At 54.5% G+C, this 14938-nt stretch overlaps 1 protein-coding gene across 5 annotated transcripts in view; it reads left to right on the top strand.

Annotated features, from left to right (window-relative positions):
- Window positions 1–14938, top strand: part of LOC136100286 (sodium/potassium/calcium exchanger 3-like) — a 189013-nt gene that overhangs the window by 65258 nt on the left and 108817 nt on the right. For all 5 annotated transcript variants that reach the window (XM_065835224.2, XM_065835223.2, XM_071805568.1 and 2 more), the window contains exons 4-6: window positions 3209–3283; window positions 4435–4519; window positions 6283–6386. In XM_065835224.2, the coding sequence (XP_065691296.2) occupies window positions 3209–3283; window positions 4435–4519; window positions 6283–6386 (264 nt within the window). The remainder of the gene's footprint in view (window positions 1–3208; window positions 3284–4434; window positions 4520–6282; window positions 6387–14938) is intronic.

Raw genomic sequence — 14938 nt, 5'->3', positions numbered from 1 at the left:
CGCAGGGTGGACGTGCTTGCCCTGCTGCTGCCGTCTGCCTTCTTTCCACATGAGACAGCCTGGACTGCTGTCCGGGCTCCATCTTACGAGTCTGACTTGACATAAAATTAAATGTTTTGCTTGTGTTTCTGCTGGCCCAAAGGTGACAGTTCCTTCACGCTTGCTTTTCTGTTCCTTGCTCATTTTAGTCCACTTCTTTTGTACCCAATCCTGCACATGCGCAAGCCTGGGTGGACCAAAGCAGATGCCCTTGTCACCGTTTTGGACTGTGGTTGTGCCCTCTAAAGATCAGAACGCAATGAGATGTGGCTTTTGTACCTGCCAATGGTGACCGGGACACGGATGTGCCTTGTCGTTCTTGTTTGCAGTGTAAACCCACCCCTCGCATCATTTCAATGCTCATTTAAAAGCTCTCGGAGGATTCCTAAACTTCGGCTGGTGGGCACAATCCAGAGTGACGGTATTCCTGGTGAGCACCGTGTGCCGCACAACAGTTCTGCGTGATCTGAAAAGGCGGTGAGAGCAGGGGGCGGCGAAGGCCGTGCGTGTGCCGCGTGTGGAGGCAGGTGCTGCGTGACCCGCTTTGGCTTTTGTGTGTTTTCTCAGCTCGTCTTCCCCTGTCCCCTTGTCCCCTGGGGAGAGCTCGGCTGCCCGCAGCAGAGTGCGGAGCCCAGGCGGCCAGGGGTGCCCTGCGCTCTGCCGTTGTGGGTTGTGTCCGGTGGAGGGGATGATGAGGTGCAGATTAGTGCTCCTGAAAGGCGTTACCGTGCGTTTGGAAGGGAAAACGATGGCATGACCCACTGCAGATTAATACGATTAGCAGATCAAAAATCCACGCTGAAGCTGGGCGCCCTCTCTCCATCGTATTCCGGTGGGATGTGGCCAATAACGCTCTGGCTCTTTCCCGCTCCTCCTCCCACGAGGCACAGTGTCTGTCCCGCGGTGCCGTCCGTCCCGCGGTGCCGTCCGTCCCGCGGTGCCGTCCGTCCCGCGGTGCCGTCCGTCCCGCTCGCTCTGCCAGGCCCGGCGCTGCACGACAGGCGCTGTGCTCACCTCTGGGAGTCTCATAAAGTGTAAATTGTGTTTATTCATGGTTACGAGTAGTGACAGAGGAGCACAAACTGTCCGGAGTGACAGTCTAGCCGTGGATCTTCAAGACGGTGTCAAAATCACCCGTTATGATGAAATTCCCATCTCTGACCCTGAAAAGAAGTATACTTGAATTACACGTGAATCAGTTGTCGTGCCTGGGTTTTCACAGAAATTACCAGCTTTTTACAGCAAAGCTGCAATTAAATTCTGCCAAGTTAGAATTTGCATTTTTGGGGGGTCCAGGGGGTTTAAACTTGTTCCTGGAAAACTGAAACAAGAGCAAAAACCCAGAGGCCATTTTTATTGCTGCTTTCCCTCCAGAAAAGAAGTGCTATGGTGTCCTGGCATGAGCCGAGGTTCAGCAGTACCCGCAGAGCCAGGCGATGGAGAAGGCTCAGCCGGTGAGGTGGTGGTAACTCTGTGCCTCAGTAGGATGGAGAGACTGCTTTTTGACAAACAGCGGCCGCTTCTCTCAGCTCTAGTTATTCCTACACTAGTTGTAAGAATAATTCTGTAGCAGTTTATGGCAGGCGTTACACAAACATGGAGCTCTCTTGGAACGTTGAAGTAGTTTTGTCTCATTTGGGAGCGGAAGGATGAAGATGTAGTGCCTGTGAGCGGCACTGTGGAAAAAGGGGTTGGTGCACACCCACCTGCTTTGGTGCAACAGGTGCCAAAATCACTCCTTTCTTGGCTGCTGGCTTTCGGGCACTGTGCAGGTAGCACTGCGGGTGAGAAACCCTGACTTTAAACAAAGAAAGAATTAAATCCACAAACAGAAGCTTTCGGGCACTGTGCAGGTAGCACTGCGGGTGAGAAACCCTGACCTAAAAACAAAGAAAGAATTAAATCCACAAACAAACTAGAAAAGCCAATAACCAACCAAGACACCAACAGAACTGCAGACACAGCTGGCTCGTGCACATCTGGCTCGTGCACCTTGTTCCAGGCTGGTGCCCTGAGCCCTGCCTCTCTTTACGTGCCCAGGATTTACGGATCTCTCTTGCGCGCTTGTGCTTTCACAGGTACATGGCAATAAATAAACCTTTGGCGGTGCTGCGCTCTGCGGGGAATGGGATCCAAGGCGGTAACGTGGACGCTCTCCGTGGCAGGTTTTGGTGGGACCTGCAGACGGGTCGTTCTCTGGTGTCTGTGGGTGCGCTGTGACCGCGCCGGCTGTCCTGCAGCTCCTCAGCGGGTGCAGCCGTCCCCCCTTCCCTCCTGCTTCCCTGCAACACGTCTGCGCTGTGTTCCCCCCGCTCCCTGTGCCGGTACCGCAGGTCTGGGCGGGTGAGAGGAGCGGCCGGGGCGGCCCCGGCTGTCAGTGCCGGTCCCGCGCTCTGTCAGCCGCTGGCACGCGTCTCCCCGGTTCCCCGCTCCCGTGCGCTGCGGGGTGCGCGCTGTGGACCCAGCTCCCTCCTCGGCAGCACGGGCCAGGGCGCGCCCCGGGAGGCCGGGAGCTCGGTGCCTGGGCGGGAGCCGCGCTGTGCCCGCTGCCCATCGGGCCGGGACCGAGCCCTGGCGCGCTCTGTTTGATAATGCAGAAATACAGATTAGATGCTGCTTACGTGGAATTGAAGAGCTGATTCGCCACGTGTCCTTTCAGCTCTCGTACCCCCTCTTGGGTTTCAGTCATTTGGAAGCTGTTCCTGTGTCGAGTTTAGCAGGAGTTATCGCTGGGATCCCGGATGATATGGTAGGGCGCTTCAGCTGTGGGAAACAAGCTCCTTTCCCCTTTGTCACACACCCGCATTTCAAAAGTTACTCCTGGAGTTTAGCTGTTCACAGGTTACCATCATAAAAAAGCCTTGCACTGTGCAACAGGAGGGAAAAAGGAAAGCAAAAGTATTTAACTGTGGATTAGCAATAGCCAGAGAATTAAAAAAAAAGTAGCCGTTATAATGATGATACAATGTTGGGAGCTTCTGACAAGCTGTAAGAAATTTTGGATAAATACTTTATGATCTTTCTGTTAAAACCCAGAGGGCACCGTGAATTCTTCCTGCGAGAGCATATTTTTCTGAGCAGTATATACCGGAACAAACCTGAGTTGGGATGCTGCAGTTTGTTTCTGCTTAACGATCTCCAGGCTCATGTCTTCTCTTTTCTTTTGCAGGCTGTGTACATGTTTTACGCCTTGGCAATTGTCTGCGATGATTTCTTTGTCCCTTCCCTGGAAAAGATTTGCGAAGTAAGTACTGGAAGATGTTACTTGAACTTGTGTGCCGCTCTAGCATGAGTTCTGAAGAGCCTCAGAGCGTGCCGGTAGTGTATTTGCTGTAGTCCTGGGGTGTTCCTCGTGTTGTGTCGCTCAGCGCCGGTGTGCGCTGGCTCGGCCTCGCGTTCCGCCGGGCATACCTGGCCGGCGCTGCCGTAAAGCCAGCGTTCCTGCAGTGCACCGCAGCTCTTCTTAACGGTAAAGGCGATTCGCATCACGGTGACGAGCACGTTGTCTGGAGCAGCGGTTCACGTCACTGCTCCGGGACACGTGGCTGCTCTGCGACATGTCGCTGCTCCGCGCCTCCGCTTCCTGCGTGGGCCCGCGGAAACTGTGGTCCTTGTCGAGGGTTTGATTGCGGGGTGACAATCAAACCCTGGCAGATGTCCCGCTGTCTGTCAGTCACCAGTCCCGCTGTCACCTGTCCCGCTGTCTGTCAGTCACCAGTCCCGCTGTCACCAATCTCGCTGTCAGTCAGCAGTCCCGCTGTCAGTCAGCAATCCTGCTGTCACCAATCCCACTGTCTGTCAGTCACCAGTCCCGCTGTCACCAATCCCGCTGTCAGTCAGCAGTCCCGCTGTCAGTCACCAGTCCCGCTGTCACCAATCCTGCTGTCAGTCAGCAGTCCCGCTGTCAGTCAGCAATCCCGCTGTCACCAATCCTGCTGTCAGTCAGCAGTCCTGCTGTCAGTCACCAGTCCCGCTGTCACCAATCCCGCTGTCAGTCAGCAGTCCCGCTGTCAGTCACCAGTCCCGCTGCTGCCCGCTGCCGTAGCCAGCGCAAAAGATTTCAAACCTCCTGCCTGAAGGCTTTTCTGGTCTTGAGGATCAGCCAGTGGTTATCCTACCGTCACTCGTGGTTTAGATGCACTAATTCTAAAATAAACGCCCTTTTTCTGGCTTAGCTTCATCAAGTTTGGAAAGCGGTTGTTGAGTTAAACCAACAAGGCATTTGCACTCCCAAATGTGTGTGCTGAGATGAGAGTTTGTTCCAGAACACCAACTATGGTAGACGTTTGCATTCTGTTTAGTTCAGATGTGCTTACCATAAAGCCCTGATTTTCATTTGCTTTCTCAACCAGCCTGTGTTGTTGTAACCGGTGACTCTGTTGTGTTTTCCTGCAGCGCTTGCACCTTAGCGAAGACGTGGCTGGGGCGACGTTCATGGCAGCGGGAAGCTCTGCGCCTGAGCTGTTTACATCTGTCATAGGTAACCAACTGCCGCTGCTTCTCCAGACCTCCACGTGTCCCCGGCCGTTCTTCAGAGTTGCAGTCGGGTTGCTCGGAGCCCGTAGCGCTCGTTACAGTACCCTGTGGGCACACACAGGGCTGATCGCGGGGTGTCCTCCCGAGGTGAAGCAGCGCTGAAGAAGCGCCGCTGTCCCCAGCAGGGCTGCCTTGGGGGCGGTGTGATCTGACCCCGTCACACCAGGGCCAGCGGGCCGTGCAGCTCCCCTGTCCCTTAGCCTGGCTGGCTCAGCCCGGCCGAGCTCTGCGCCTGCAGAACCCCCCGCCTGTCCCCCCGCCTGCCTCGCTGTCCCCAGGCGGTTGGTACCCAGGCAGACTCCTGGGGTCCCCAGCTGTGGGCTCTCTGCCATCACCTCCGCTCTGGCTCGTTTTGTAACACCTATTCCTTTGGGGACAGCCGCACTGGGGAGGAGAAGAGGATTTGAAATGCTTTCACGCAGCGACTGGTTGGTCAGAGCATCCCGCTGCCCAGGCGGTTCTGCACTTATGGGTGGTGTGATCAGGGGGTTTGGCGGTCCCGGGACCCCGTGTGGTCCTTCAGCAGCCCTGAGCGCAGAGGGGCTGCAGTGAGCTGGCAGTGACGAGGGACGTGCGCTGCCCGCTGTGGGGGAGAACCTTCCTGCGGTTTCACTCCTCCACGTCTCTGTTGGTAGTGATCATCAGAGCAGCGGCTGGGAGGCTCAGGTGGGCTTTCCATCACCAAGCAGAGTTATTCTCAGCTTAGGTATCCTCTCTAGAAGGTGCCTCTATTTCAGTTACAGCAATCAGATGCAGAGCACAAGTTAATTCAGGCAAAGCTGCATACTCCGCAGAGAGGTCTCATTACACAAGCAAAGCCTCAAAATGTAGGAGCTGATGCTGGACCGAGTTGGGGTTCTGTTCCGTTAAGGACAGTGCAGTAGCAGGGTGGAAATAAAGCCAGATTCCCTCAGGCAGCTTAGAGAAGCCCTGGCGGTCAGATCATTATCTCGCCGTGCCCTAATCCACCCGATAGCGAGAGTCACTTGGCGGGTGGCTGCTTCTGTGTGACACGGCTCCGAGAGACAGATGAAGTGGGAAAAATAGATCTAAACTGTGCTAGCTGGAGAAATACTGCTGGAGCCTTCAGAGCAAGCGGTGGATTTAAACAAACCGACGGCCAGCAGGAGACAGGGTGTTATTTTTAGGCTGAGTTTGTGAGGGCAGGATTTTGTGCAGTACCGTGATGCATGTGTCTGTCAGTTCGCCTCCCTCACCGTTAGCCGCACGGACAAATCTTAACCAAATGTGACAGAAGAGCTCTGGAAGGAGTTTGTGCCGTGGCCCCGGGACACCCCAGTGGGGGCCGGGCAGCTCCGATGCAGCTCCGGCTGCCACCACCCATGGGAGCCGGTAGGGATGGGGACATGGTGGGGGACATCCCGTGGGACACAGTTTCCTGCAGACCTGTGTGCCACCAGCTGCTCCTGTGGAGCTGCTGTCTCCGATATGTGGATTGCCATAACGCTGGGTCGCAAAATCGGGAGGTGGGTGGCTGAGACATGTCTAAGGTATTTGGTTTTCGTGAGGCAGTCTACCCAGGTGCCCTCAGGAAGCAAGTGCTGCACGTTGCCCTATTAAGTATGAGAAAAAGTGGCAGAACGGGTACATTCTTTAGATTAATGATGGGCTATGGGGTCTGCAATTTTTTGTGGAAAAATTCTGCTCTCTGCAATTTACACAGCTTGCCTTGAACTTGTTTTTCAGGTGTTTTTATCACAAAAGGAGACGTAGGCGTTGGAACCATCGTAGGCTCAGCTGTATTTAACATCCTCTGTATTATTGGCGTGTGTGGGCTTTTCGCAGGACAGGTAAGAGCATTTAATGGTTCCTAACAGTTCTTGCTTCATCCTGTGCCTTGACCGTACTGTGAAATCAGCTGCTGGGTTCGCAGCCTCGCCACAAATTTCTCTGGCTTTGTTCTTTTCAGTAGCGCCCTATGCTATCCCTCTTGCATTTTTGCAGTGAAAAGCTGAACAGCAAACGTCAGCTCAGGCTCTTTAAGCTGCCAAAGATATGTGGGTGGTCAAAGGAATAAAAGTTGGTTATTTAACACCTCGTCTCGGTAGCTATTGAGAAATGCATCGTGGCGTTCGTACGTGGTTCTTTTAGACGAAGGAGCCAGGACGGTGCCTGTGGCCGTGGCACCTGGGAGCATCACGAGAGCCGCCGCGGTTTCAGACGCGCGCTGGGCTGGCACAGTGTCGTTGGCAGCCGCCGTGACTTACGAGCTTGTGTAACAAAGGTACAGTCTCTGTGTGTAGTTTGCCTCACCGATTGTATCCAGGGTCACTAAAGGGACCTCTGGAGGTGTCTGATCTGGAGCCCTCACCCCCTTAGCCCCCCCGTTCAAAGCAGGGCTGATTTCAGAGTCAGGTCAGGTTGCTTAGGACCGAGTCCACTCAGGTTTTCAATACTTCAGAGGATGCTCCAAGTATTTCCTCACTAGCAGTAGGGGGTTCTTATCCCCAGTGCAATCTCTGACTGTTTGCAGCATGTCAGACTACCTGTGACAACACAAGCGATTCATCTGAAATTAAAGTAATTAAGTTTTGAGATCTGAGCTGCTGTCTGAATTGCAGGCATGATTGACTGTATAATTAAATATCTGAATCTGCATTCACCTTAGCACTCGCCAGCATGCCCGGTGTTTTTACAGTCTCACAGAATGTTCTTTGAAACGTTACTGTGCAGACTCATTTGGGAAGAAGAGAAGCAAGATAACGGTATCAGTACAGGGCAATAGGATAACAAGCTCTGGAAGGACTGAAGGGAAGGGCCGGGGTGACCTGGTCATGATGAGGAAGCATGCAGAGAGATTGGGCTTCCTGGGAAACGCTGTGATCCAATTGTGTTTGCATTAGCAATGAACTTTCTGTGGCGAAGGTGAACGTTTCACTGTGGGGAGGCTTGGGAAAAGCCCACGGCGCTGCTTTTTGGGCACCTCGGCTCCCTCGACTTCCACGGGAACACGGGGCTGGGAGCTGCACGTGCTCAGCACGCGGGTGGTTCTGCTGTAACTCCTCCTGTGAAGGCTCTGTTGGTTCAGACCTGTTTTTGATGGCCGAAGCTGTGTTCCCCGGAGGAGTTCTCCTGCCTTCAGTAGGGCTGAACTGTCCCAACACCGTCTTTTCCCTGGCTCTGCTGGTGGTTTGCGTGCGGTCTCGTCGGGTCAGGTCTGTTTGCTGCAGTGTAACCCACAGAGGGGCAAGAGCTGGAACGGGTGACGTTGCTGTGTGGAATCATGATTTAAACAAGCAAGTGGGAAACCTCAGTTTAAATAATTCAAGTATTCCAGATAAAACTGTTTTGGTTTGTGCTTTTCCTTTTTTCCTACTGCCAGGCCTTCACCAAGAAGTCACTCACCTTTACTGGTGCGGTTAATCTTTTTGTGTGTGTTAGTGTTAACAGGAGTCTGGGTTTATTGTCAGTGATGTCTCCACAGATGCGCTAAGGTAGGTGCTCAGTCGGGTTGGCGGTTGGATTTCGGTTCTGCGGGGCCCTGTGTCTCAGTTTTGGGTTGCCTTGGAGGCCCGGGTGAGCCTGGGGTCGGCCGTGGGTCTGAGCCCTGCGCCGCAGCTCGGAGCGGGTTTATCTCTCCTGAGCTCAGACCTGCACCGCCAGCTGGGGGTCTCTGGGGCTCAGGTGGGACCGGAGGGTCGGTGGGCAGGGGTTTACTGGCCAGCTTCGCTGTCCGTGAGCATCCCTCGAGGCCGCTCAGGGCAAAGACGCGTTTTCTGGGAGTCCTGCCCCGGAAAGCGCCATTCAGGCATCTTGTTTTGAGGCCAAGGGCTTTGGGGTTTGTCAGGAGGGAGGAGAGGAGCAGATGTGTGCCCTTTGCGTCGGTCGGAGCCGTCACTGCCACCTGCTGTGGGGCGGTGGCCAGCGTGGGCGCAGGGGGCTGGTGCTGTTTCCCTCCGTTCCACACAGGGACACCTCCGGCAAGGGGGGGACAGTCTCAAGATGACCTGGACCCTGAGTTCGCGGGGGCTGCGGAGGGGTGGCGGTAACGTCTCCGTGCTCTCCCGTGGCGCCTGCTGCGTTGCCTGCACACTGCAGTTGCAGAGCTGGTTGCTGTCAGGAGAAAGACACTGGTTTGGTTTTTAAACGTGTGAAAGGTCGAAGTGAGAAACGCTGACCATCTCTGTCCAGGATGTGCTTTATTTTTAAATTACGCTGTAGTATGTATGTGCTGTGTTGAGTGTATTTTTCTTTGCCTTAAGAAAATACTGGGTTTGGCTACATGCATCTTGTTTAAGAAACAAACCTGCAGCCCCAAAAAGTTTGGTATGCGTTTATTTGAAGACCAGCTGTAGTTGGTTATTTTTCTAAGCCTTGAATGGCTGGTGGCGTCCCTTCCCAGAATAGATCAGGGTAGACATGGCACTGCTGGAGCCAGAGGAGGGAGGTACGGTGCCCACACCTCTGTATGCCACTGCACACCTAAAAACTGCATTAAAAGAGCATTGTTGAGGTTGAAAGTCAAACACTGGAAAGTTAGAAAATAGCAGTGTTAAGCTTCCTCGTGCAGCCTTAATTTGTCCTCCTGGCGTGTATGCATTATTATACAGCCTTTAATTACGTGATCCCATGCTGGTTTCTCCAGGGGGCCGCTGGCTCCCTCGGTGCACAGAATGGGCTCTGCTCACTTAATGAGCAGCTATTCATTACTTTGTTTTCTCTTCATTGTTCAATGTGTGCCCTTCCGCCTTATTTACCAGGTTCTGTTCCAGCCCCGTTCCAGAGGCAGAAGTATTAATTTCCTCTTGAACTTCTGTCAGTCTCATCGCTGTTGTATCTGGGCAGCTGATGATCAATTAATTAATTTTCCCCAGACCTCTGTGATGTTTTAGAGATGGCGAAACAAGGCACAGGGAGATTAAACACAAGATAATAACTTGTCATTTTAAGGGCCAATTAGAGCTGGCACGGGCCCATTCTTTCCCCTGCATGTGTAGCATCCCGTGGCATGTTCTGTGTTCAGGGGGAGCTCCCTCCGGCTACAGATGCTGCTCCCACTGCACAGGGGCTCCCTTGCTGGGCTTGTCCCTGCAGCCCAGCTCTCCTGGAGCACTCGGTGCTGCACCCCGGGAGCCCCGTGTCCTCTCCTGAGTCCCAGCTCACGTTCTGCTCTGCAAGGGGACACACAAACCCCTCTGTCCTGTGAGCCATGGGGACCGCTTGTCCTCTCCTGAGTCCCAGCTCACGTTCTGCTCTGCAAGGGGACACACAAACCCCTCTGTCCTGTGAGCCATGGGGACCGCTCGTCCTCTCCTGAGTCCCAGCTCACGTTCTGCTCTGCAAGGGGACACACAAACCCCTCTGTCCTGTGAGCCATGGGGACCGCTTGTCCTCTCCTGAGTCCCAGCTCACGTTCTGCTCTGCAAGGGGACACACAAACCCCTCTGTCCTGTGAGCCCGGGCTTCATCCCTTGGGCCATTCTTGACCTGAATGAAGCAAGTGACTGAGCTAACTCATCTCCTGATGCTTGGTGCTTGTTTCTCCTAGCATGATGCTGTCCCTTCTAAGTACGGAGACACTCCAGGTTTGTTCCATTCAACCTGCCCATCTCCTGCCCTGGCTCACAGAAGATGCTACCGGGAGCTGGTTCTGTGCAAGGGAAAAGCGCTTAATGCTCAGCGGCCAGGCTGAGGGCGCTTGGGAGCAGCTACCAGAGCCCTCAAGCGGGGCAGTGATGAGAAAAGCTTCCACTTCGTTTCTTTATTTGTGTATTTAGTGATGAGGAATCGATCAGCTCGGTAGCTGGAGCCCGGTCCCGCAGGCCAGTGCAGCCGGACTCGGTTCTGCAGGCTGAGCTGCTTGCGGATGGGCGTCCCAGAGCCGCACGTGGCGTTCGTACCCACCTCGGGGTCTCCAGACAACCATGGTGGTGTTGCCATGCTCCTGAAGAGCTGCTCTCCTGCTAAAAAGCGATTGATGTAGGTGAAAATCAGCTTTAATGTCTTGTTACACTCCTTTTTCTTTGTGGCACAGCCAGAAAGGACAAAGCTGGGCTGGAAAGTGGGTGGCTTTGGATGCCATCAGCAGAGCGGGGACACAAACCGTGTGGCCGTCGTGCAGCAGCGCAGAGCTGGAGGTGTGCGTGCTACAGACCCTAGGGAGGGATTAACAAATGCAAGCAAGCAAAATTGCTTTGAACAACCGTAAGACATTTCTGTTAGTGTTAGGTATTATAAACCACTCGTCTCCCTTGGTTTTTGTTAAGCAGCGCTGAAAATTTGGCAAAGTTCGAAATGCAGGGTAGGTCAGAGACACCTCTGCCCAGCAGACCCCTAAGAGTTAGCGGGCTTCCTACGAACTGCCAGAACAAGGTGGTTCTGGGTTATATAAAGTATTTGTGCCACGGTTCTTTACTGGAAGATAGAAATGTGTATTTCAGTGGCCTGAAGGTGACTTGATTTTCTCTTCCAATTAGTGTTGATGACACTTTGCGGATCACCAGTGAGGGTTGTGGACTGGAGGGCTGGTTTTTCTGTCTCTTCTCACGGATATGAGCGATGGAATCTCCTGAGGTCTTTATCCCTGGCGCAGGAGGACCCGTTCTCAAGCTCGGAGCAGGCCGCCTGCGTTTTTGATGGGCAAACCGAAGCCGCCCGCGAAGGCTGGGTTTAACCTAGCGTCCGCACCCTGAAAGTCAGATCTGCTCTTGAAATATCTCACACTGGGCCTCTGGAAGCTGAAGAACTCAACCTCTGGTGCGGTTTGAGACCTCTGGCCAAGGCATATTTGGAGAGGGAGTTTGCGCTGCGGACGGCCCCGTGCCGCGCTCGGCTGTGCGAGACGTAGGAGCCTTTCCTTCCTGATCCTTGCGCTCTCTTGTAACCTTCTGCTGGTGCTTGTGATTCTGTGATACCTGCACACACACCGAGGAAGATTTGCCATGTTTCAGCTAGGCAGTAGGTACAAATTTTAACCCATAGATGGTTTTAGTGTATAGAAACATATGAAGAACTGTTCCCGTTCCCCAAATGCTGGTGTAGAGCAGGTTGGATGTGTCTGTAGCTCTTCGCTCCGTACACCTGTGACACTAATGTCATTTTTTTCAGTTGTATAGCTAAGTCACAGAACTGGAACGTGGTTTATTTAGCTGCTGTGCCTGTTTTGCTTTCCCCAGAACAAGACAGGCTGCTCTGGGGGGAGCAGGGGACCATGAACGCTGGCTCATGCCAGAGACATTCTTAGTCTTTAAGAGGCTCTTCCAGTTATTTCCTCCGTCATGGGATCCAGTTGGTGGCCAGGTGTCACTCTTCAGTATCCTGGAGTAGAACAGGACTGTCCTGAGTGTCCTGCCTCCTCCTGCTCCAGTGGTGTCCCCGGGCACGCGAGAGGGAGATTCGTGATGAGGAGAGCGATCCGTTGGAATCATCTTCCCAAGGAAGAGGTGGATTCCCCGACACTGGGCACTTTTAGGGTTCAGTTGGACAGGGTGCTAGGCCAGCTTGTCAAGACGCTGCGTTTGGCCAGGAAAGGCTGGACCAGGTGACCCTTGTGGCCCCTCCAACCCGCTATGTGATGGTTTTACCGAGGCAACAGTGAAATGCAGGCGGCTCGCTGCTGTCCGAGCCTCAGAACAGCCTCGTGCAGGCTGGGTGCCTCTCGGAGCCGTCGCCGGTGTGTGCTCGGTGTTACCTCGCTGTGGAAATACACCCGGGAAACAGCTGTGACAGACAGCAAAGGGCTGAGACAAGGAGACTGGACAGAGATTTAATAACCAGGTAGAACATCGTTTATTGAAGAGACTGGGACTTTTGTAATCTATTTTTAACCTAGTTCTGTATACAGTTAGCTTGCATGCATCTTAATCTTTTAAGCTTTAATTTCACTGACAACACGTAATTCAGGCTGGAGTAGTTACTGACCCTTGGCTTTAAGATTGCACTCGTGAGCTTTTTTCCCCCCTCTCCTGGATCACGGAGGGGTTTTGGGGGGGAGAGCTGGACTGTTATTGTTCTCCTCAGTGGTGTGTGAGCGTTGTAGAACACGTAGAGTCGTGCAGGAGTGTTTCAAGGGGAAGCCGCCGCCGGGCGCTGGGCCGGTAGAGCACCCAGGACCGAGGGCAGAGCCGCGCTCCGTCCCCCGCGCTCCGTCCCCCGCGCTCCGTCCCCCGCGCTCCGTCCCCCGCGCTCCGTCCCCCGCGCTCCGTCCCCCGCGCTCCGTCCCCCGCGCTCCGTCCCCCGCGCTCCGTCCCCCGCGCTCCGTCCGCGCCGCCGGGAAGGGGCAGAGGCTCCTGGCCCTGGGCGCTCTGCTGGCTGCTCGGTGCCGGCACAGAACAGGGAGACTGATACAGCGGATTAGATTCCTTTTCAGCTTCCCCTCTAATACAAGTGGTGTTATGCTGGGAATCAGAGACTTGTGAGTTTATAGCAGATATGTAACCCTTGTGCAAGTAAACGTGGTTTGTGTTAACCACGCCGTCTGTTTGTTAACCAGAAAACACCAAAGGCGACCGTGTCCTGTTCCCTGTGAGTGTCGTGCCTTGTCTCCACGATGCTGCTCCATAGCATCAACCTGTGCTTGTGAACAAGCTCTGCCAGAGCCCCCTGTTACACCATGACCCTTTTGGTCTCCTGGCGAGGTCTGAGGGGCTCTACAAGCGTTTGTCATTGCCGCAGTAACTCTGTGTCCCAGATCGGCCAGCAGCGTGCGTGCCATCAGCATTGCTGCTCTGGGTGGCAGGTCGGCGAAGCGGCCCCTAAGCGCTTGGCTCAAAGCAGAGCTGCTCGCTTTGCAGAAGAGTTGAGAGTGGGTTCCTGTCAACATCAAAACAAGTCCAGCTCCTAATCACGACAAAACACCATCACCCTTTGAGGTCAAGTTTCCTCTGTCAAAATTCACACACTGATCAATACTGTGGACTTACTACTGGTAGGACTTTTTTTCTTAAGTCATTTTTAGTGTAAAAGCGAGGGAAATGACCAGATCGGTGTTTACGTGTGACAGGACTGGCCAGTCTGAGGGGGCTGGGAGGTGTTCACCCCCCGGTCCTGGTGTTCTGCTGTGACTCCCGCGGTCCGGGAGGTCCCTGCGGTCCTGCTGCCCTGGCTCTGCGGGAACCTGAGCCAGAAAGACACTGATCTGAGCGACTCACCGACCATCATCAGTACCAGCTGAGCAGGGGAAGATTTTTGGCTTTGTCCTGAGGTTTGGAGGGTGTCCACCGTTTCCATTCCGAGAATGTCACAGAGACAGATTGCTGCCGCAGTCATGAAAATATCCAGAGCTGCTTAAAAAAGCAAATATTCTCAGGGAAATAATGAGAATAAATTGAGTTGGTCCGCAATGTACGAACCGGGAGCCGGAGCGATGGTTGAACTCTGAGAGAATGGCTAAGCAGTGGTAAAATTAGGGGGCTGGTAATTGGAAGGAGGCATTCCTCCCAGTGAGTCTGTTAGACCAGAGCTGCTCCGCAATTACTGGCTTAGGGAGTCATGTATTTTAAGGCCTGGATTTTTTCTGGTCTGGCCTACGTTCATATTTTATGTTTCACCTTGGCTGGGAGAGGTGTTTAGTATTTGTCAAACCTGAGCAAGCCCGATGCCGCGCTGTGGGACTCTGGTGTCTTTGCCGAGAGGTACTGGGCACAGGTTGTGGTCAGGGAGCTGAGCTGGGTGCTTGTGGTGTGCTGGGATGCTGGGGCAGCTGTGACCCCGCGTGTCGGCAGCGTGGAGACGTCACCATGGGGTGCAGAGGGGAGCGTCTCCCTAGCGTTTGTCCAGGACATCCCCCTGTGCCGTCGGTCCCAGCACGGAGCCTTTGGCTGCTGCCCGCTGCCTGCGGCTCTGCGGGGACATTGCACAGGCAGCACGGCCTTTCTGTGCCCAGTCCTCTGCAGTTTCAGCTGTTGCAGGGTGGCTCAGTGTGCTCAGGGGACATTGCACAGGCAGCACGGCCTTTCTGTGCCCAGTCCTCTGCAGTTTCAGCTGTTGCAGGGTGGCTCAGTGTGCTCGGAGGGGACGTGGGTTCTGGGACTCCTCCCTGCTGCATTTGGCCAGGGGTTGGCGGCCAGGCCTCCCTACCCTTCCACTGCGCCTCGGGCTGTCTCAGTGGGAGTGGGAGCAGCAGCAGGAACAGGAGCTGGAGCGGGAGCCAGAGCAGGGGTGGGAACAGGAGTGGGAGCAGACATGGGAGTGGGAGCTGGAGCATGAGCAGGTGTGGGAGCAGGAACAGGAGCGGGAGTGGGAACAGGAGCGGGAACAGAAGTTGGAGCAGGAACAGGAGCCGGAGCTGGAGCAGGGGTGGGAGCAGGAGCAGGAGCAGGAGCAGGCAGCCGCTCCCTCGGCCTGCAGACCTTCCCTTTGCTGCCGTTCCTCGTGCCTGCAGCTCTCCGACCCAGCTCCTCGT

Source organism: Patagioenas fasciata, chromosome 3, assembly GCF_037038585.1.
Source record: "Patagioenas fasciata isolate bPatFas1 chromosome 3, bPatFas1.hap1, whole genome shotgun sequence".
Taxonomy (NCBI): domain Eukaryota; kingdom Metazoa; phylum Chordata; class Aves; order Columbiformes; family Columbidae; genus Patagioenas; species Patagioenas fasciata.
The sequence above is the reverse complement of the archived record's forward strand: the minus strand, read 5'-3'. Positions and strand labels throughout refer to the sequence as shown.